Source organism: Acanthaster planci, linkage group LG09 (genome assembly GCF_054643075.1).
Source record: "Acanthaster planci isolate LZ-2023a linkage group LG09, COTS_SCS, whole genome shotgun sequence".
Lineage (NCBI taxonomy): Eukaryota > Metazoa > Echinodermata > Asteroidea > Valvatida > Acanthasteridae > Acanthaster > Acanthaster planci.
In genome coordinates this window covers 4,315,873-4,339,582 of record NC_141785.1, presented here as the reverse complement: position 1 = coordinate 4,339,582, position 23,710 = coordinate 4,315,873, and the positions used below count along the sequence as shown (strand labels likewise).

Here is a 23,710-nt window from a genome sequence, read left to right as displayed (position 1 = left end):
GAGAACGGCATGTTTTGTTTCCAAAAAAATCATGTTAAATGACCTCGAAGACATCAACTTTAATAAAAAGTTCCTGAGGCTCATCATGATGAAGACACATTGTCATGAAGTCATACCAATTGGCAGTGGGGAAGGGCAAATTCTCTCTCCCTGCAGCTCTAAAGGTTAACCTGAGAGAGCATTGGGTGCACTGGTAGTGCATTCTAACGGTGTCTTACATCTGGAAGATTTTATGTCAGTAGATGGAGCATTTTTGCCTTTTTTTAGTTTTCCCGAAGAACTCCACATTGACCTCAATTAAGATTCCTTTTCTTTACTGATGTGTGCTACATGTAAATTTGCCATTTTCTATCTGTTGAAATAAATTTACAGTCTTTTAGTTGAGACCACTGAGGACCTTCATAAGACCACACGAGAGCAACACAAGACCTCCAGTCTGAATTCAGGTCCCAAGCCATTCAAATGAACTACAACAAAAGCATTCCTTTCTCATTGTTCACCCTGTGTGACTGGTTTTGTGTGTGGTTTTGTGTGTGGTTTTGTGTGTGGTCTTGTGTCAGGTCTTGTGTCTGGTCTTATGATGGTCTCGACTACAACACTGTACAAATGAGAATTTTCTTCTATCACAGGTGTAAAAACATTCTCCAGAGGTTTTGCAACAATGTGCGATAGCAATGATGTCCCAGCAGAAGAGAGGGTCTGTGTAGCTTTCGAGAAGGAGGAGATTAGATTCACGACCTTTGGCAAACACTGAACATCTTGGTTTCCGAGGCAACCCCAGCTAAGCTTATAGGTTGTGTTCATCATTGATACACTTGACATGATGGAGGAAGCTGAAAAAGCCATCAAGGTAAGATTTAGGTCTTGAATATTGTCATATCAGAATTAACATTGTGGAAAGGTTACAAGTTTATACAGGGTGTAATTACCATTGGGCGCTGTTTGAGCAAGCAATACGCCTGCACAGTTTATGGTAATGCTAAGGCGCAGGCTCACCAGGTGCATGTGCCTGCCGTGGCGCCTGTGCCTTTGCATTACTGTGCATTGCGCAGGCGTATTGCTTGCTCAAATGGCGCCTGTCTAATAACAACGTTTTACGTGTATTCACTGTGAAGTTTGCCATCTTGCGCCACTTCGCGGCGCTATACGATCTTTGATAGACACATACATGTATATCATATACATGTATGTGTCTACCGTGTATGGAAAACGTACATTGTATGGCATAGTGTATAGGTTTTTGAGTCAAGGGGGACAAACTGATTGTCCAAGTTTTTTAATCCTTATAACATGGGAGTGAAATCTCTGCTCCTTTGTGGGTTTCTGCTTTTTTGATGAGTATGTGCTGAATTTTATTTTCTGCTTTTTGCTATCAATGGTCCAGATTTCCTTCTTTGCGCAAGAGCCAATTTTTGTATTTTTTCCTTTTTGTACCGTGACGGGCAGGCCAAATTTTGAACGGCCCCTTCCGACATCGAACGCATGTGAAACACAGTACTGGAGTACTGTATTGCATTGAATTTACTGTACATGTACACTGATGTATGTGCATATATATGTTTACAGTGTAAACAAGTCTGTGCAGGCATTTTTCGGCGCGGCTTGAAGCGCAAACCTTGTGTGTAAACAGCATCCTGGGCCCATCCACTCATTGTGTTGTGATTGGCTAAATATGAATATTGATTCTGTATGTGTGTCAGTGGGACTTGTTACAGCCGTTCCTGCATTAGCGGAAGTAGTGACTAACAATCGTTCACTATTACGGTAGCACACATTTCACTCTAAATTTGTGGCTTGAAATAGGGTTAGTGAATTTTCACTTTTGCCGATAGAGGGCTTCATGACAACTGGTGCGGGGCAAAGTTCGTATGTCATGCATTAATGCTCAGTGTTTACATGCTCTGTGTGCATGGTTTTGTACAAGATTTCTAATAGTTTTTGACATAAACACAACTCCTCAAAATGTCTATGCAACACAAGTGCATGATTGTCCAAAGAGGGTCTGACCTAGATACAATCAGTTTTACAATGCTGATCCTCAAGTTACAAATCAACAGAAATGGACGTGGATGGAATACACCATTGACAGGCAGGCGATACAGTCCTCACGTGGAAAATCCAAAAGCCTGGGCATGTGATGTGAATTCTTTGTAACAAATTTAGTTAAATTTTGAAAACATGGTTGAATTAGGTGGGAAAACGGCCAACCCACTCTTCCAACCTAGATAGTTACAATTTTGGTATACCGTTTACTACATGTAGTTCATTTTAACCTTCATGAAGTTCATGCAAATATGAAGAAAAAAAGTGAAATTAAAAATGTGCATAAATTACAAGAAGAAATGACCAATGCTTGCACCAGGAGGCTGTAAAATGCACCAAAGAGCATTTACCCTATATATGTGCGTTGCACTTGCAATTTGAGCTAAATTCAGCTATTCTGTTAATGCTCCGCTCACACCCCTGATTGTGAAAGGAGTCATCTCCATCCTCGTGAAGTTGGCAGTAACTTTTTTTGAGTTTCTTATAAAAAATGCAAGGGAGAAGTCCCTCCCAGGATGCACCAGAGATTACGTGTGCATTGTAGAATAATTAGTGGGGATGTCCATTGAGGCTAATACCTTGAAGACCTTGAAGGAGCCAGTGGCTCCGTTGTAGCCTAGAAATGTGGGGTTGAATACCCCATTGCATTTTCCATGCAGGGCAGGAAATTTGGAATGGGTCAGCACGTCAGGGGTCCGCATGTTGTTGGGATCCAGTGAGATAGGGGCAGAGCGTGACGTGTGTGCTGTGGGGTGTAAGGTTTGTGGGGCACTGACTTGTCCTGTTTTGGTAAACATTTTGAGAATCATCTGACTGGGGTAGGAACACTTGCATGATTTGGCAGATGTTACTTGCACTTAAGTACCTGGTTGAGCTGAGGTGTCGGATGTACTGTACATGTAAACTCCTCTGCCATGCTTTGGATTAGAGTGGGTTGTAGCCAGAGACTGCTATGGTTGTTGCTGTTGGCACGAATGTTGAGTATTAGGCTACAAAGCAAACACCTGTCATTACGGATGGCCAGAGGTGTGCATAGTTCTAACAATTAGACAGGTGCTTTAGAAATTTCTGGTTTGATTTAGGCCAGGGTGGGGGAGCGTTGTATTTTAGTCCATCACAAGTCCCTGTAAGTCCATCACGAGTCATTCAGTCTTTAGCCAATTCACCAACTGCTCAAACGAAATTGCGACAAAATCATTCTTTTGTCATTGTTCACCCTGTTAATTACATGTGTGACTGGCCTTGTGAAAGAACTTGGGATGGACTCCAATACAACACTGCAAAGAACTCTCTCTGTGACATGCATGTGTTTTTGAGTGAAGGCGAGAGCCCTTCATCTTTGCTGATATCTTGGCCTTTGTGGGTGTTGGTGTTTATGGGTCCTGATGGACATCATCGGTGACAGAGGTCATTTTACACTGGTACAGGTCTTAAGCTTGTTCATCAGTATTAAGGTGCAGTGAAGGTAGCGTGCCCACCAGTGGACTGGAAGTCAAAATTTGTCGTTGGATAGCTTGTCAAATGCTTGCAATGGATGTGGAATTTCTTAAAGGTTAGCTGCAGTCCATGGTTTTGATTACGAACAGGTGTAAAATGCAACTTCGGTTTCACTATTTCAGGGGGTATTTTAATGCCTTTTTGGTTTCTGCTAATGAGTGTTTCCATATTCATGAGCAAAACTGTGATGTCATCTCAGAAAGAAGCCTCAGTGTTACATAGGTTTGTACACAACAAAGTCCTCCGTTTTTGCAGATTTTCCTGAACTAAGGTTTTTCTTTGCTGATTCATTGTTCATGAGCACAGCAATAGGAAAAAGTTTTAGTTAGTAAATGCTGGGTTCACAATTTGTACAGAAATACTTTAGTACTGAACCATGTCTTCCTCAGATGACTTCACAGCAACAGTGCCCTCAGTTGTCCTTTTAAATACATGTAGGAGTGTGTAAAAGTTTTCATACATTGAAGGAAAGTACAAAGATGCTGAAAATGTTCGTCGAAGAAAAATTCATTCTAGAGGTCTACACTTTAAGTATTGTACTGTAGGAATGATTGGGCACAAGTTTAGTCTTTAGCCCAACATGGATTGGAGCTTGGATACAGTACTTTTTGTTGAACAGTGTGGTGTTTTTAAGCTGGGACTTGGTCATCATCAGTGAATCCATGAAGTGAGTCTTTTCACCCCATGTGAAGTTGTCAGTGAGCAAGGGGGCAATGTTTGGATGGAACAAAAGAGTGTACTTTAAGTTGTGTCTCCAGGTTTCAAAGGAATTGACTGTTCTGATCTTGCTGAGGGACCCCTGTTTTGGCGGATGATGTGTAGTGGCCATTTTGCCTTGGGGGATGTAGTTACTTTTGTTCAGGGCAAACTGTCTATATAAGATCACACAGCTGTAGTGTCCTCTGGTTAGCACCTGCTCGTGAAAGATGCTCACTATTGGCAGTTGGAAAATGGCATTCAATTTTGATGGCTTTGGTGAAAAATGTGAAAATGTTTCTGATACTGCCACCGTATCATTATAGAAAGGGAGGGGTACTCAAGATAACGGAATCGGGGCCTAACACTAGACGAGAGGAACCGTTTTAATGGTACGAAACGCACGAGAAAAATAAAGATGTTAGCCCAACTGGTATAAGATAACTACATGTAGTCATTAGTTATGACATTGGGGATGTGGTGGTACCAACGGATGCCAAGAATGTAGGCAGTGGATGGTTGTAGAGGAGGGAGACCAGGATTTGCATCCATAGAGGAGAACAGGAAGGCACAGGTGTTGAGGATGCATATTTTGGTGGATGTGCAGATCTTGCTACTGCACCATACCCGTGAGAGACAGTGTTCTAGCCAGGCATTCAAAAGCATATCGGGCCCATACGCTGAGCAAAAACCCTGACATGCCGGAACTACCCCTGATGCGCAATCAATATGCTTCTATTTTCCTGGGAATGCTAATATTAAGTTTAAAAACATTGCAATCAGAGATGTGAAAAAAGAATTCTTCATAAACACCGACAAAAAGTTACCAGAATATCAGCAAAATGCACCGAAATTGGACGAAACTTCCACAACGCAACACAGTACACACATCAGTACAGCTACATGTACAATGTACCTCTGTGGAGACATCACGTACAAGTGGCATGCACAATACTGGTTCCCGCTGCGCCGGTGATAAATTATTAGCAAGAGTAGATGGTTAGGAGCCAGACTACACCTCTGGATGGCATGGCTGGTAGCACGGTAGTTACCCGAACCTTTCAAATAGTGTCGCCTCGAAAACTATCAAAGTAAGCTACAGCTAACTTGACACTGACACTTTCAGACATTTATTTCCTCTTCTAATAATAGCGATAGACCTACGTGATACAGTATTGAATAGTCATAAAGTAGTAACCAAACAAATGTATTAAATAATCATAAAGAAGACAAGAAGAGGGGGCAAAAGCCTAAAATGCAAAGGCTTGTGTTAGGCCAGCTCATTTAACAAATTACATACAATTCATTCAAATACAAACAATAAAACAAAAATTCAACACTGTGTAATCACAAAGTGATGAGCGAATAAAATCACGGACCCTCGATGAAATGAACGATACGAAATGAAAACAGTGGACATAGACCGACATAAGAATAATTAATCAAGATGAAGGTTTGTACGGAGAATGGCATGTTATTACAGTAGATAAGATTTCAGTTTACTTTTGAAAGTACTGTAAGATTTACATTCTCTTAGGGAAAGTGGCAAAGTGTTCCAAATTTTAGGTCCAGCATATTTAATAATTGTTTGGAAGGCGGATGTTTTATATTGGGGTTGGTGAAAATGTAGGCCAGAAGAGGCTCTAGTTTTCTAACTGTGAAGGTTTAGGTTAAGTAAAAACATATTCATATAGGAGTGAGGCAACAGTTTTCGGTATAAATATGAAAAATAAGGAAGTATAAACGAAGAGTTAAGTGTTTTAAGAACTTCAGGAGGAACAATATGTTTAAGTCTACTAATAACTCTGATACTCTTGGAAACTTTACTTGCTACTTCATTGATGTGAGGCTTCCATGTTACTTTATCGTCAATTATTACACCCAAAAACTTGCACTTGTTAACTTTTTTTAGAGATGTTTTATCTAATACAATATTCAAATTCGACGAATTTCCTTGTCCTTTTCTAGTACTAAATATCATACAATTTCATTTAGACAAGTTCAAGGAAACATGGTTAGCTTTGAACCAGTCACATATTTTAGTTAATTCATTATTAACTGTTTCTTAGAGGGAGGTGAGGCTTTTATTGCAGTAGAAAATACTAGTATCATCTGCATATAAGAAAAATGACAGCAAATTTGATGTTTTTGATATATCATTAACATAAATCAGGAAGAGCACAGGTCCTAAGAGAGAACCTTGAGGTACCTCACAAGATATAACTTTGAAGTCGGACGAACAATTATTGAAACATACACACTGTTTTACATTATTTAGGTAACTTTCAAACCAGTTGTAGGGAACACCTCGTATACCATAAAAACTAAGTTTATTGAGAAGAATATCATGCTTAATAGTGTCAAAAGCTTTTGGTAAATCTAAAAATATACCTGTGGAATGAGCGTCATCTTCAAAACCTTTGACTATTTTGTCTGCAAAGTCTACTAGTGCCATAGAAGTTGAGTAGTTGGATCTGAAAGGAGGTTATATTTTTCAAGAAGTTTAGCAATTCTATTAAATGCAAGTTTTTCAGGAATTTTAGATATGCATGATAATACTGAAGTTGGTCTGTAATTATGTACCAAATTCAGCAGGATCTTCATTTTTAAAGACGGGAGTAACTTTAGCGAGTTTTAGTTTTTCTGGGAAGACTCCTGTGGTGAGGGATAAATTAAATACATGTATGTGACACAGGCGGTCTTTTATGTTGACAATTATATATTTAAGGAAGCCAGGTTTAATGCCATAAATGCCAGGGGACTTTGGAAACGATATCATAGATTTCAGTTTTGGTAATTGGACTGAAAAACAATGAATGTTCGTTGAGAACTTGTGGCGAATCTTGGTCTTCCTCTCTCTGTAGTTTCTTCTCAAATGCATTTATATTGATGGTTATTTTGATATGCTTTGTCGTTGTTTACGAGGATGATTTTTGGTAAGACCGTGGCGGTGGTACGTGCATGGTACTGTGCCACATGGCAGCCCATCCACAAACAGTCTTGTCATGTTTTTGTGTTCGTACTGGGTATTTTCAAATTGTAGTGTGGAATAGAGCATTTGTCTGTATATTTTTGGTATCGTTAATCATTCTCATTTAATCTTTGGTTGTGCATGTTCGTTATTTTAAGACCAAACTTGTTATTATTTTTGGCACAAACATCTAACCTGGTGATATGGATAATGAGAACAAGTTTGGAAGATGGTAACTTATATTCTTTGGATAAATGTTTCAGAACCCGGTAGGAAAGTACAAATGATGGTAGGGGCCTAGGTTCATTAAGTTAATTTTTAAGTAGGCATGCCTGTTTTTGTATTCGTAGAATAATCACATATGTTGAGTTAAAACCCCAAGAAACTATTCAGATTGAAGTTTTTCAAAATGAAATGAAAGCTGAGGTGTACCGTGTAGGCCTGTTAAACTTACATTTAAAATTTGCGCAGGAGACTGAATGCTGATAGTGCCCTTGCTTCTGCTCAGGAATTATTGGAGTCCCTTCTCCTGAGCCGATCTTAAAGGCACGTTTAAAACCTGCCAAGTACATATTTGTTCCCTCATAAAAATCATGATTTGCTCTGCTAACTACTTACTAATAGCACAGTTTAGAAAACCTTGAAAAATGCACATGAAAGTAAATAAAAACAAATTAGAATTAGTGTTGTAAGTCTCAAGACCTTTTTTTTGCAGTCTCGGTCTTGCCCTGTCAAAGTCTCGGTCTTGGGAGGGCCGTTCTCAGTCTCGAAAGTGCTGGTCTCGGTCTGGGTCCCAGTCTCGGATGCTGTAGTCTCAGGTCTCCCCCTCGAGACCAGTCGAGACCTTAACAAAATGCGCATCTAGCTACCACACATGCATGCGGTTGCAAAAGGCAAAATTACCTCCGCTCGAGTCAAATCTTCAACCACTGATATAAATACAACACAGTAATGTTCAGATTTTTGGCAATAAACAATGAAATCGATGCTTGTCAATGCAGCATGATGCAACCTTGTCTCAAGTTGTAACTTTATTTCCAATCCAGAGTAGCCATGCTACTTGACACCATGGAGATGAGGTTGTGAGTAGCGGAATTCGCACACTTCCCTACGTAGTCTCCTGCTGAACGTAGGGCCGGGACGGGAACCAGTCTGTGTGTGTGTGCACGCTATGAATTGTGTGCACTTGTGAAAGTGTTTTCATTCAGTCTTTTTTGTATGTGGTACATGTACGTGTTGTTTTAATAGTTTCATTACATACGGTACATGTTGCCACATCGTCAGCTTCTGAAACCTCCCATCAGAAAAAACATCAAGGCCCTACGATGTCAAATAAATCAGCTGTAGTGCTGTTTGGTTATAAGAACCACAGAGAATTGTTGGGGAGCGAAAAAGGGGGAGGCAAACATTGTGGACAATGCAAGTTTTGCTCTAAGACCATCTCAGAAACATGTGGGACAACCTCTGCATTCACATGCTACCTTAAATGAGTTCACAAGCAATAGTAAGTTCTGAAAAAATGCAGGAAGTACTCCATAAACATAATTCACTAACTGTCCTCCTTTATGACTAATCAGCCTCCTGAAATCAATTACACATTGTACTGCCATATGTTTGTCCCTATTCACCTTTTGGTAAGAACTAAACATTGGTTTATGGTTGGTCTCGGTCTCGGATGTCGTGGTCTCGGCCTCGACCTGCTAAAGTCTCAGTCTTGAAGTCCTGGTCTTGGTCTTAAAGGAGTAGGTCTTGGTCTCGTATGCGTTGGTCTCGGTCTTAGTCTTGGACATCAAGGTCTCGCATACAACACTGATTAGAACATACACGATACAAATTACAAACACAGAAATAAGTTTATGAACACTACAAACATAGGGTTAATATATTTCTAAAAAGGTCAAAAGGACTGGAGTAGCAACATTTCAAATATGAAACTTGTTTAATAAACGAATCAAGTATGCAATGAAACTCTTCTGCATGCAGGTGGCCTTACAGTGCAGTTCTGTACATGTACAGTTGTGCTCAAAAGTATTATAAACGTTGGAAAATAACATACTTTCCCAAATTCTTCATTTGTAAAAGCTATTATGTTGGTACTTCCACTATATCTTTTGTCTATTTGTTGCAACACAGGAACCCACGTGTGTGTTGGCTAAACTTCTTTTGCATAATAATAGATAAGGCCCGGGTTTCTTTTTGCTCCTGTTCAAAAGTTTTCATACCCCATGTTTACATAGTCCATTGTCTTTTCTTTATAGTCAATAGCATAGCCTTTGTTCTTAATGACTATCTCCAGATACATGTAGTTCCTATAAGTGTCCACAAGCTGTCTGCATGTCTCCTGTGGGACGTTGGTCCACTCTTCCTTGGCGAAAGCCTACAGCTGGGTCAGGTTGGATGGTCTCCTGGCCATCACTCAAGTCTTTGGCACCCTCTACTGATTCTCTGTTGGATTTTGGTCAGGACTTTGACTTGGCTATCCCACTACGTGGATACCACTATCCTTGAACCAGTGCTTTACTACCTAAATGTAACACCGCCGAACCAGTTTCCGAAGTCCACGCAGCCATGAAGGACAAAACTTTGACTTAAGTAGGAAAGAATTTGTGGCCTCAGCGCAGTCATGAGAAGCGAGTGGAGAGAGAGTGGAGGCTGTGTTTTGTCCACGCCGAGCCTTTTATCAACACATTACGCACCAAGGGCTATGAAGAATAGGACATTGTTCCACCTACTGTAGTCCGGCTTTTTATTTACAACCACCTGGCCGCATTCTTGGGCCAAAGAAACTAAATGAAGGAATTCACTACATCAGCCCCCTTCCAAATCACATTGACTTAAATGTGATTGGTAATAGAGAGGAAATTGAATATTTACAGAAACTTACCAAAAAATATTTACAAATAACTCATTTTATTCAAAATACTGTAAGTATCGCTTTGGCCATTGAACATACCTTCCTGAACAAGTTGTCTTTTCTGTATTGTCTGGAAGAGTGCTAGTTGAGGCAGATTTTGATGAAGACCCCATAGGAGTTGGTGTACTTGCAGCTGGTTTTGATTTGAATCTGTTGACACTAATTACCTCGTGTCTGTCATTAATGTCCAAAATGAAATATTTGTTCTCTCTTTTTATGACATCATATGGACTGTTATAAGGAGGTTGGAGTGGCTGTTTGACAGAGTCAACACGAACAAAAACGTGTGCATGTGAACAGATCGTCAGGAACATAATCTGGACACTCATTGCTTTGAGGTGGTGTTAACTGAAGTTCAGACATTATGGTGTTGCAAATGATCCATGTAGCTGTTTGGATCGACAGATTCCAAATCATGTGATGGAACTATGAATTCTTGAGGTACATGTAGTCTTAATGTTATGCTGAAAACTAGTTCTTCTGCACTTCAACCTGAGTCCATTTTTAGCAATGTCCTTATACCTGTCAGTATCAATGGTACGGACTCTGTCCACCTGTTTGGTTCAGTTTTAGCTTTGAGTGAAGATTTTAGTTGTCTGTGAAAATGTTCCACTAATCCGTTTGCTTGCGGATAATAATAGTAGTATGGATATGGGCACAACCTAAAAGTCTAGAGAGACTGTCAAAAAGTTTGGATTCGAATTGAATGGCCCTGTCAGTGGTAATTATCGCAGGAACTCAAAGGTAGCAACCCATCTTTCAATAAAAATATACTTGCAACTGTTTCAGCAGTGATATCAGGAATGGGAACTGCTTGTGGCCGTTGAATAATTCGATCAATGCATGTTAGTAAATAGGTGAATCCACAAGATGGGGGTAATGGACCAACTATGCCAATGTGAACATGGTCAAATCGAGCGTCGGGTTTGGCAAAGGCACATGTACTTAATGGTGTCACACTGTGGCGATGTACCTTAGCACGTTGACTGCAAATACAATTTCTGGTCCTTGATCTATGGCCAAATGAATCTTTGTGTGATGAGTTTTTGAGTGACTTTTGTTCCCTGATGGGATGCACCGTGGAGAAAATTGAAAACATTGCGTCTAAATTCCTTGGCTATGTAAGGATGCGGGTGACCAGTGGATATGTCACAAGTAATTGTACCTTGGCAATATAGAGTGGTATTTCTTCAAATTGAAGATTTGACGATTTATGTGGCCTAGATACAAGTAGCTCTTCGTTGGTCTTGTGTTTGTTGGTGATTGCATCAAACTTGACTGGAGTGACACTTACAGAGGGAGTCAATTTCCAAATATGGAAAATGGAAAGAGCATCAGCTACCTGGTTTTCGGTACCTATCACAAAATGAATATCTGTACTGAACTATGAACTTTAATCTAGCTGGCAGATCTCTCATGCTGAATAACGGTCAGGTTTTGCTGCAAGAGTGTAAGTAAGAGGTTTATGATCAGTTAGGATGCAAAAATCACGACCTTCTCATATGTGCTTAAAATGTCAAATGGACAAGTATTTTACTAACAATTCGCAACCAAAAGTACTGTATTTTCTTTTTGCGGGATGTATGCGCTTCAAAAAGAAGGTAATGGGCATCATAACATTATCAACACATTGGTGGAGTGCACCTCCAATGGCAACATTAGAGACATCTGTCATGAGACAAAGTGAAGCATCTGAGTTTGGATATACTAACAAAGTAGCTTCAGCAAGACTGGTCTGAGCTTTTTCAAATGCCTCTAAGGCAGCTTGGGAAAGTTGGATTGACTGTTTTTTTTATATTTTCCAGCCAAAAAGTCGGTAAGAGGTTGCAATACTTCATTACAGTTAGGAATGAATTGACAGTCAGAGTTAATCAGTCCTAGAAATTGTAATAACTTGCGGATGGAGTTAGAAACTGGAAAGTCTTGGATGACATTTGCCAGGATTGATCACAAGCCATGCTGACACAAGTAGTATTATAAATGATGAAGCTGGTTATCCCAAAACCCTCCTATACCTACCCGACTAAAAATTCACATTATTTTTCTGTACCTTCAAAGGGATTTTTAGAAAACTTTTATTTTTCAGCAATTTCATCCCTCTACTCTTTCTCTTGGATACCTACCCAAGAGCAAAATCAACCCAAACTCAAACCAAAAACAAAAAAAATTAAACCCGTCCACCCCAAATAATTCTCGAGGTGGATGGGTTTGGTTTGCGTTTTGCTCGGTTGAGATGCCGCTGCTGATACCGGTCAAGAAAATAGTGACAACCCCGGTCGAGTTAACCCCGGTTGAGACAACCCCCGGTCAAAATTTGACGATGGTGGGGGTGGCGTGGAGGGAATTCCTTGCTCATTATTTCTTACTTCATTATTTCTAACTTCACTGTACCTCTGTGGCTTTCTGCTTCATTCATACCCCAGATACCATCCAGTTTCATGTTTAACAACATTTAGACTCCAGTGTTTTCTTTCAACTTGGCGATTAAGTTTTTGTCAAGTTTTTTTTCTCCTTGTCTATCATTCTTTGCGCCAATGTTTTAGCACGTTCCTCAATCATGGCTTGGGTTTCTGCTTTTGACTCTCTAGTTTGAATCAGTTTGGTATCTGCTTTATTATGCAGTTTTTCTTTTAGTTCGTTAAACTTGCGTAATTCACCCGTAACTAGCACAAATTCTTTGTGGGAAATGTCTCTGTCATTGATTGCTTGCTACAGGTACTCATCGATCGTGTTTAACTTTGCACCGCACAATATTCGAATCTGATCGTGTTTTTTGGTTTTGTGGGCCACCCTATGGCTGGCATATTTCAACACTGCATATGTTCCAGACCCACTGATGGCGAGACCTTCCATCACCAGTCCGATGGGGGCCGAGACAACCCCCATCAAAGCGGGGATACGTACATGTACCTATCGCGGCCGAAGTGGCACCCAGTGCTTTGATTCCGTATTCTACTTAATTAAGCGTGGCGAGTACCCGTGCCATGACGTGGATTGAACAAGACGATAGCGTCAAAACAGCATGGTGGGAGTTAATTCCCCACTAAAAAACAAAACAACTCACAGACATCGGGATCCAAAAAGTGATCCAATCAATCCGAGCTTACGTGTATGCATTGTTGGGAGCCCAAGCGCAGACCAAGACCAGTGTGCTGGCCAAAGGAACCGGGTTAGATGCCCAGGGTCAGTTTGTAACGATTGTGGAGTCGTTGATTAACTCGATTCCGGATCTCGACCAATCTATTAACCAATTCCAGGATTTGCTGCAATACGCCAAAACTCCTTTGAATTTTGTCGTGAAGCCAGGTTTGTATCTGGTTCCATCGAATATGGATCTACATACTGGAACGTTTGAAGGATACAAAATCAACCTTCAGATCCCGAATAAAGACATGCAGCCTGATGTCAACATCGGTGATGAAGGTGGTGATTTTGAAGCAGAAAACCAAGACCTGTCAAGTGACCTCATGAGTAAGGTACCTACCCAAGGGAAAAGTCAAATGCAAACCCGAACCCAAATGCAAATAACGCAAAAGAAATCTACCCAAGAGAAAAATTCAAACCAAGACACGCACCAAGACAAAATACAGGCACTTATGTTTGGTATGGTTGCAATTTCACTAGCTTTGATTTGGTTCACGAGATAATTTGGTTTGCGACAAAAATTAACATCTCGTTCAAATTGAGCAAGGTTTTAGGTACGTAATTAAAATTCTAAACCTGATTTTTCATTTTTTTCTTTTACCCCCACTAAAATAAACCAAAATCAATGGCTAAAAACAAAGCCCACAGATGCTCAGCGGTCCAACCGACGACTTTTTTGCAACGTTGAGCAACCAACTCAACATGCTTCTGATCACGCTGGGTAAAGCGCCCAAAGTCACCCCGAATTTTTTAACGAGTCAGTTTTAAAACCCTGGTTCATCTGGTTTTGGGTCAGTTTTCGAGTCTTTTGAGTCGGTTTTTGGTTTTAGCTTAGGCTCGGATGTAACGGCACCCAAGCCTCTGACGGCAGCCACCACACTGGCCGCGATTGTGCTGATCAGTAAACTCACGGCCAACAAGTTACAACCGTGACACCTTGCTGTCTAAAAGTAGCGTGGATTTTTTCGCGTAAAGATTGGTCTAAAGTTTGTACGCGGTTGATCAAGTCTTTAATTCGTGAAACCAAATTTTGACAACCATCCAATAATGAGACTCCTTCAGATTTCTTGCTTCAAGTTGATCTCGTAATTCACATAAATGAGTTTTGCATTCTGCATTTTTCTTCGGTCATATCTGGTTTGTTTTTGAGTCGCGATATTTCATTTTGAATTTCAGCAGTTCTTGACGCATTAACTCTTAGCTCGCCACAAAGCTTTTGCAGTTCTTGGTCAAAACTGTGAATTTCTCTCATGGGTAAGTCTCCGATTTCGGTTTGCACATTTGCGTCTCGAGTGAGGGTTGCTATGAATTCACTGGCTTGTTCTGATACTTGATCGACTTGTTCTTGATTGGCCTTTTGCTCTGCCACTTCATGCGATAAATTATTTACAGCGTTAAAATTGTTTTTTATAGTTTTTAAAACCCAGTTCCTTTCGAATAAATTCTGTCGCAGGTTTATAACCAGCTTCTGTAGCATGAGTTTCGATCATTGTCAATTTACAAATTGGCCAGGTGTGGTTTTACTGGTTAGCAAAACATCTTTGTATGGTGAGGTCGATTTATAAGTGATACCTACACCCTCGATTTATTCAAAATATTATATGTGGGTAACGAAGGCATGTCAGTTCTACCTTTTTCTAAAAATTCATAAAGTTTATATTTTTTAGGATTAACTATAAATGCCCTTCTTCCTCTTTCTAAGGTATCTTCTCTGGAATGGTATCTGGTATTTAACGCAAAAAGCCCCACACCAACACCTGCCGAAATTAATCAAGGATAAAATGATGGAGTAATACCATTAAACAGTTGAAACTTTTCGTTAGGTTCGTGTTTTGTTTCGCTAGGTTCCTCCGTTTTTTGTTTCAGTAAGGCCAAGTGTTGCTCTTTCATTCTGCGATTATGTTCCGTGAGTTTTTTACCTTGTGCAATTCATTTTGGATTTTTAGCCCTGGTTTTGGTTGAGGTTTTAGTTTCTTGAACTGGACTCACTTGAGTCAGAGTCTGAGGTGTTACAGGTGTTTGCTGCTGCTGGGCAGGTTCGTGTTTTGCTTCGCTTGCTTTTGTTTTCATCGTTGTTATTATTTGTTACAGAGCAGTGTTCTCCACGGGCTGTTTTAGCAGGGTGGACCGCCCTGCCAAAATTTTGGGCTGCCCTGCTTTTTTTTTGAGTTGTGTATTTTTCCCTAAATGTCTACTTTCTCAAGATTTCAATAAGAAAGAGGTGTACTGCAGTTTTTGGATCGAGTTTGAGTTACCGACAACGCTTACGATGTACTGACAATGGTGATCTTTGGCTGTCTACTGTTATGCGTAGTCAACCTCATGTCCCGAAAAAATCGCGTATGTTTTGTACATCTACACGTACATGTACATTTTATTGCGCAAGCGTGTACATGTACACGCAGTGCATGTGACTGGTACCCGCGGCGCAACCTTGTTTTGCGGAGTGTAGGTGGGCGCCAGTGGAAGGACCGTGCCATGCCTGAGCGGCCCCCACGCTCTGCTCTGATGGAGGGGTTGCTTCATTGTTATGACATGAGCTGGAAATTGTAAACTTATCTTTGCCCGAACATATTTTTTTTGTCCATTTTTATTCAAGGGTGCATTTTACGGCTTGTTTTTACTCGCCTTTTCACAGTCCACTGATCATTGAGAAAACCGCATGCTCTGCTCATCTCAAGCATGTCTCGAGTCACTAACATGAAGTTCTGCTAAAAATGCTCCAGAAATTAAAATAATTTCGTCATCAAATCTTTTGATGAAGAAATGCCTCCTGAAGAATATCCTAGCCAGTATTTCATGCTGTAAATGCAATCATATTTGAGGCCAAATTACAGATGAAAGTGGACTGGAAATTGCCCCAGAATGCACCACAGAACATCTAGAATCCAAAATTTTCCGGGGTCCTTAAGTGGGCCCTGGACCTCACGCTATAAGGGCTTCACGCTCACAATTTTGTCTACTGCCCTGCCAAAATTTTCGGCCGTGGAGAACACTGCAGAGCAAGAAAGTTTTTGTTGCAGTTTTTTGTTGAAACAAAGATGTGACGGTACTTTCCATAAATTTAATTGGATGCGTGATTCCAAGCAAACGTGAATAAAGAGAAAGTAAACTTTCACCCACCGTAGACGCGACTTCTTTACCAAATTTAACCGAATAGCTTTTGTACAGTTTTTCTTGTTCTGACGGTGGTAAACTTTTGATTTCTTTGATGGTGTATTCCTTGCCGAGATACTTTTTAGAATCACCCGTAGCTACCGATGAGCAAAGTCGGTCTTTGAATTCATTAGGTTCACGGTTTAGGTTCGCGTTTTCTGGTTTTAAAATCGTTTTGAGAGATGGTTCGCAGATTGGATTAGATTCGATTGTTCTTCCATTTTTAAAAGAAGTAAAAAAATGTTGTTTACATTTAATTTTGTTCAAACTTTTTTTTAACACGTAACTGAGCAAAACATTGGTGTTTTTGGTTTTGTTAAGAAAAGTTTATTTTAATTTTTTGTATTTGTAGGTGTAATACAATAAATTGAGTGCTATAACTAGCTTGATAACGTATTGCAACATTGTTACTTTTTTGCTCTTTTTTATTTATAGCAAATCTTTAAAATTCCTGTAACAAGTTGTTACAACTAGGTTACAATTGGGTTATAACTAGTTGTAATTCATTTGAGGAATTACAACTGGGTCACAACTACTGGCTTACAACAAACACCAACTCACTGGCAGTTCGGTTTTTAACACCAACTTACTGTATTTTACGTCCCTCAGATGTTTTTTTAATGTATCACGGTATTTGTCTGGCACGGCATCATTTTCGTCTAAGGCTTGGTTAAACGAGTGTTGGTCTTTGCAATAAAACATCGCCATCCGCGCCGTGTTTTTGTGGTAACCTTTGAGAACTGAATTATACTTTTGCGTGAGCTACCAACAGCTGTGCAAAAAGTGCTGCACGGAAAACACCATTTTGGTTTAGTGCACATGTGTCCCTACTTTGTTTTTTTACGATACTTTATTTGCTGTTCGGACATACAATCATCAATCAAAATCAATGTTTTGGTTCCATCAAACTCTTTTTGAAACAACTCGATTTCTTCGTTTAATTCTAAAGATTCACGTTCAATGTCGCAAAGATACACATTGGGATCAGTAAATACCCAACTTCTCTCAAGATACGTTTTATTCTTGAAGATCGTGGGGCAGATGATCACGATGACTTCAAAGACTCCCCTATATCCGGTTTTGAGTAAGTCAAGTACCCACTTGGTTTTTCCCAAGTTAGTTTTTCCGATGATTAAAGTGTTTTGCTCGCTTCGCTCGTTCATTTTTTAATAACTTCAGTAACTAGTAACTCAACGATTTAAAATTCCCATCTTCGATTGTGAGTGGGGCGTCCATGATGAGAAACACGTACAGCTTTAACTCACCTGTGGTTTCTGCTTCTCGTGTCATTTGTATTGTGATGCCGCCCGAGTCACCTACTCTACGTCCGCTGCCATGACCCGCGTTGTCGTCGATTGAGCGAAAGTCGAGCCACAAACCGTTTTTTTCTTTCGGATAGTCAGTGATATTGATACCACCAAGTTAAGGTCTTTTATGATGTGTTGGCCTGATTCGGTATCCAATTCTCCGAAAAACTTGCATGCTTCGTTCCAGTGTTGATATTCAAACATTCCTTGCGAGTACAATTGATTGGGTTTCCTTAGGCCACGACGATTGTTGAGGGTTTTTGACCACAGGGTCTTTGAACAGAATCAAAACGCCTTTCAAACTGCGGATTGGTTGGTTAATGACCACGTTCCATAACGTGTCTGATTTGTTCACTGCTTGAGTTTCCAAAAAGTGAACATTGTCGAACATATAGTACACCGGACCTCAATGTTTTTTTAGCATTTGAGCAAGGTCGCTGTTGATCACGACTTCGTATTTGAGCGTCAAGTCTGAAATCCCGTACTGTGCTGAAGTATCGTTCGATTTGACGACTTTGTCACAATCGTTGAACGTAAGCATGTAAGTCAAAGGTTGTTTCAAAGCTGAGGGCAAAAACGGCATGTGATCGGTCAACATTTCGATATCAAGCGGGATTGCATATCTATTCTTAAAAGTGTCAGCAGTGGCTTTGTCTTTTCTGTTGTTTGTGGCTTTGTTTGAGTCCGATGCACCAAATCTGAGCTTGTGACATTTTCTCTTTCTAAACCGAAATAAGCCATGTTTTTGGTTTGCGTCACAGGTAGCCAGTTGTCTTCAAAATTGTGAAAGACGTTGGCGTCTCTGTAGGTTAAAATAGAATGACCTTGCAACTTCAGGGCAATTTCTTTGACCAACTTTCTTGCCAAGTTGTTATACATGGTACGTTTGTCGTCTGACACTCCATCTACATGTAGATCGAGTTTAAAAGTGAGCTTTTTTAGCTTTACGATCAGTTGTTTACCTTCTCTGATCGTTGATGGGTTGTGAATAATTACGACTTCTTTGCGTTCACCTTTGATCGCCCTCAGGTTTTTGAGATGGCAGTTTAGGTTGAGTTCGTGCTTGCCATTTTGGTTTTTTGTTTGTTCTGAAAAATAAGGTTTAACAATTTTTTTTTGTTTGTAATTAAAAAACGAGTAATTAATGGCGAGTATTGCAGTGATGGTCAGTGGAGCGCTGGTAAACGTTTAGCTTTTACAGGAAGCAATTTTTTGTTTAGTTTGATTGGGAAGAGCGGTGTCGACGAAGAATGTAAGAGACTCAATCTGGCCTTGGAACATTTTACTAAAGCCAAAGAAAAACATGTGAAGCATCGCACCCAACTTTTAGACTTTTTAAAAGGATTAAAAAAATGAGAGCATTGGAGCAAACATTTCAAAACGTTGATCATGCCTTGATGGTATTTAACAAAATCACAGGCACAAATCTCTTGAGTTATTTAGAACCTGAACCTGTATCAAGCAATTTTTATGAACAGAGTGAATATCGGGTGTTGGGTGGAACTGCGTTGTTGAGGTATGTTGTGTTCAAATATTAGTGAAAAATTTTTACTTATCTATCTCCCCTTATCTATCTTATCTACCTCGCTCTGGGTGAGGTAGATAAGATAGTTTGCATTTTTTACTATTCAAAAATTTCTTATTTTTTCCATGATAAAATTGATTGAGGTGTTGCTCAACCAAAAGATCTATACCCGTTTTTTAAAAATATATTTTGGATGGCCTAGGCTTATTTTTTCGGCCAACTTCAGGATTTATTATTTGTTTTATTTTTTGAAATAGCTCTTCTAAGTGTATTTTCCTTAAAATATGCATACCACTTAAAATACAGCGTAATTCATGATCTGGATCAGTTAGATCGATATTATCAGCACAAACAGGTTTTATTGTCTTTGGCTCTTGCTTTGATTTTGGACTGAATTTTAGGTTTTCCCATTGTTTTAGTTTATTAATTAGCCTGAGCCTTTTCTGTCCAAATGCCAGGGTATTGATGCCGTTGCCGAGGATGTATCATTTTGTGTCGAGTGAATGAAACGACAATGTTTTTTGAAAAATCGTATAAAGCTGATGTTGATATGATCGTTTGAGACATTGGTCATTAATAAATTTAGTTTTATTTAACAGGCAGTCTTTGTAAGATTCGTGATGCAGGTCTTGATCGGTAATGACCTCTGTCACGCCTTTGGCTTTTTTAGTTTCATTTTGATCAAATACATCTTGGGCCAAATACAGACAGCTTCTGAAACAATTTTGCTGCCAAATTTGTCTTTAAATTTGCCAATGACTTTTTTTGGTTTAGTTGTAAAGTGAGCGAAGCGAGCAAATCGGGTGATCTATTGGGTAATTACTAAAACCAACCTGGTCTTTGATTTGTGAAAGGTCTTGATAAAGGTCTTTGGTTTTAATTTCACAAAGTAAACTGTCGGTGTCAGTATATATCAGACTCAATCGGTCACCATAACGATTTTTCAACATGTTGTAATAAAAGTTATACATTAACATTTTTGACAATTCTAAAATCACAACCCCCCGCATAAATTGGTTTGTTGAGTTGGACTTCTGTTTTCTTCATTTAGATATAACTCATGTCACATTCTTTGAAAGGTATACGTTTTTTAAAACTGGGTTTACTAACCATGCGTCTAAATTTTTTAATGTCAGAGTTGCTATTGTCATGCAATATTTTTGCGTTACAAAGATTGTGAACATTTTCCATGGTTTTACCAAAGACCGAGTTGTTAGCGAGTTTAAAAAAGTCTTGATCAATGCGGTGTTTGGCTTGTTTACGTAAATTGGTATTTTTATCGATATAGTTATACATGTACATCCACGACTGTTGGCGAAATCGAATTACACAGTGCACTTTGGTCAATTTTAGACCGAGTTGTAAATACAGTTGCAATAGCCGATAATGTACGACGTATTCTTTTTTAGTCCCCATTGTGGCAATGAGTTTTTTAGTGGGCGGAGCTTTATTACCGAGTAATAATTTTTGGTTAGGGCTAAAGAGCTCTAAATCGATTTTTATGTTTTCAGGTGCTAGAGGATAATTGTTATGAAGATCGTGTAAATCAGGCAGGTATTCGAGATCTACTTCAATCATATATCCATAGTTACCAAAGGGATCTAACTTGCGAATGAAATCTGTTGTGAAATATTCTAGGTTTTCAACCCAACAAAAGTTGGCAAGTGGTAAAGTTTGCGACATAGCCCATCCATAGAGATTATTTGCATCAAAATATATCAGATAAGTTGAGGGTTTTTCGGGATCATAATCAGATAGATATTTATTATTCGCTTTTGCTAGCCGTTTACCCCCTACGCACGAGACGCCTCCTAGTTTGCCTTTAAAGAAACGCATATTGATGTCTGAAAAGCTCGAGTTGGGTTTTACTACCTTGATCATATATCCATAGTTTACCAAAGGGATCCAAAAACTATTACTTGGTAATAAAGCTCCGTGCACTAAAAAACTCACAGTAAAACCCAACAAAGAGTAAAAAAAAATCCAGGGGCCGTATAATAATTTGCAGGATTGAGACCATAATTCCGATAACACGTTTCTCCAAAGTTTGAAAACACATCTGCTAAGGGCAAGGTGTCCGTTTTGATGTATGTTTGTGATAATCGCCAAGGATTTTATATCCAAACGTTGCCCAGACTTTTTGCTCGTGAAGATATTCTTTTTCAGAAATGTTATCTCGTTTGAGTAAAGAATAAAACTCTTCTTTGGATGGTAATTGCATTTCGTTAAATCGATCAAACGAGTCAATATATTCATATATATTTATTTTGTAAAAGTAAATTATTGTTTGCCGAGTTTGGCGATAATTTATGCGTTACTTTGGGCATTAAAAAGTTTGTCTCTCAGACATGCTTCAACAATTTTAGCCCTTAAATACACCCTTTACGTGACAGTGATCTTTGACTTTAGGATTTTTAGAAAAACGTTTGTCACACACTAAACAACGGTTGTCACCTGTTTGAGTAAAGAATAAAATGCTTCTTTGGGTCGTAATTGCATTTCATTAAATCGATCAAATGAGTCCATATATTCATATGGATAAATGCCTTGTTGTTAAAGTAAATTATTGTTTGCCAAGTTTGGCTATAATTTATGCGTTAATTTGCGTGTTCAAAAAAGTTTGTCTCTCGGACACGATTCAACAATTTTAGCCCTTAAATACACCCGTTACTTGACAGTGATCTCTGACTTTTGGATTTTTAGAAAAACGTTTGTCACACACTAAACAACAGTTGTCACCTGGGATGTCTGACTTTGCCGGCTTGTTACACCAACATTCACTTTTAAAATAGGAAATAAGTTTTTCACAAATCCTACACGTTCTGACATAATTAAATTTTTCTTTTTCCTTGGGAGTGAGTTCCAAAGGCTCGGGGTCTGCAAAGATATCGTTGATTTTTTCAACTTTTTCCATGAGACTTTGAATAAATATTTGCGCCACATTTGGGTCTCTCAGTTATTTGTTCCCCTGTAAAGGTTATTACTAATTTTGTTACCATCGCAATGCATGACCATATAATAAAAACCACAAGCGACAGTGTGATATTCATGCGTTGTGCCTTGTAAATCTGGGAGCGCTGGTTTTCAACTACGCGATACCGTGCCCCAGTACAGTAGCCATTCAACATTCAACACAACGTGATAGCTTGTGTGTGTTGAAACGTCTGAAATCAGTCTGTGGGCCTTACGGCTGCTCGTTCGTACATTTAACCCTACAAAGATCACCTTCTGTTGAGATTTATAGACAAGGCTCTAGCCTGATTATAAACCATACATAATTATCGGGTTCTTGTAGACTCCATTCTAGTAGTTATTCGACATTAGAAATCACTCGCCACAGTTATTAGCAAACACAGCTAATAGAGTACCCCGTGTACACCTAACAACCAATACGGGACGGTATACTTCCATCCCAACGGACGCGTCTCTAGCCGCTCAGGGACGATCCGGTTGTGCTGTCCGCGTCGCACACCTGAAGAAGACAGTGTCCTCGTTGGTCCTGCTCCCACCGAAGGGGTGCGACGTCACACTAAGATCGATTCAAAATCAGCATGAATGACAAACAGCATTTTTATTTGTGTCGTGTGTTTGTTTCTAAAACTGGTTTAGAAAACCATTTATTGCCACATACACAAACAGGAAAGACACATTACCAGCACACTGTCATAAAAGTTGGTACCTTAATCTTGCCCTAACTTACTCTTTATAATGGGTTTTGCGGTTTTTGTCATAAAAAACGAGAGCTGGGGGGTTGGGTTGCAGGCTGTACATGGGCAGTAACCCACGTTATTTGCGGTCAGGTAATCGCCACAGTTGATTGGTTAACAAAGTGAAATGGGTATAGCAGCACTCACCGGTCAATACTGAATGTTGTAAAGTCACCTCCATAGTATTGACGCAGCGTTTCCTGGGGGCGGGCCTTAGACTAAAGTAATGTTGGAAACTACTGTTGCCAATAATTTATTTTTCTCATTTACACAAATCCTGAGGGGGTAGGGTATGTATCTCCCCACCTTTGGTGGTGGGAGGATGGGCCGTGGAATCATCCCACACTTTTTTTGTGATAAACAAAAAAGTTGATTTGTAAAATGATTTTAATATGCTATTCTGAGTTTGACGATTTTATGTACAATGTTTATAATGAACATTGCCCCATAGTACATGGTGTGGCATTGATTTATAATATATACTCTTTTTAAGACATGGTCACTTTTCCTGTATAAACTGCTTTCTCTTTTCTCTTTGGCAGCCATTTAATGGCAAACATCAACAATCATACTGATACAAGAACGGATTCACTAATTAACCTTGGATGACTGGTCGATGATACAATCGTGCCTGGCATTAATTTTGTTCATTAATTGCAAAACACGTTTCTTTTGTTGGTGGGTTGTACATGTGATAAATTATTATCAAAAAATTACTACGCAAAGAAAGAAATTAATTTAAACAAAGAA

General features: G+C 39.4%; 1 protein-coding gene across 4 annotated transcripts in view; it reads left to right on the top strand.

Annotated features, from left to right (window-relative positions):
* Positions 1–23,710, top strand: part of LOC110989053 (uncharacterized) — a 68,362-nt gene that overhangs the window by 11,588 nt on the left and 33,064 nt on the right. For all 4 annotated transcript variants that reach the window (XR_015426311.1, XM_087140768.1, XM_087140769.1 and 1 more), the window contains one exon: positions 630–850. Coding sequence is in view for 3 of the 4 variants with exons in the window: in XM_087140768.1 (XP_086996894.1) it covers positions 821–850 (30 nt within the window). In the remaining variant the exon portion in view is untranslated. The remainder of the gene's footprint in view (positions 1–629; positions 851–23,710) is intronic.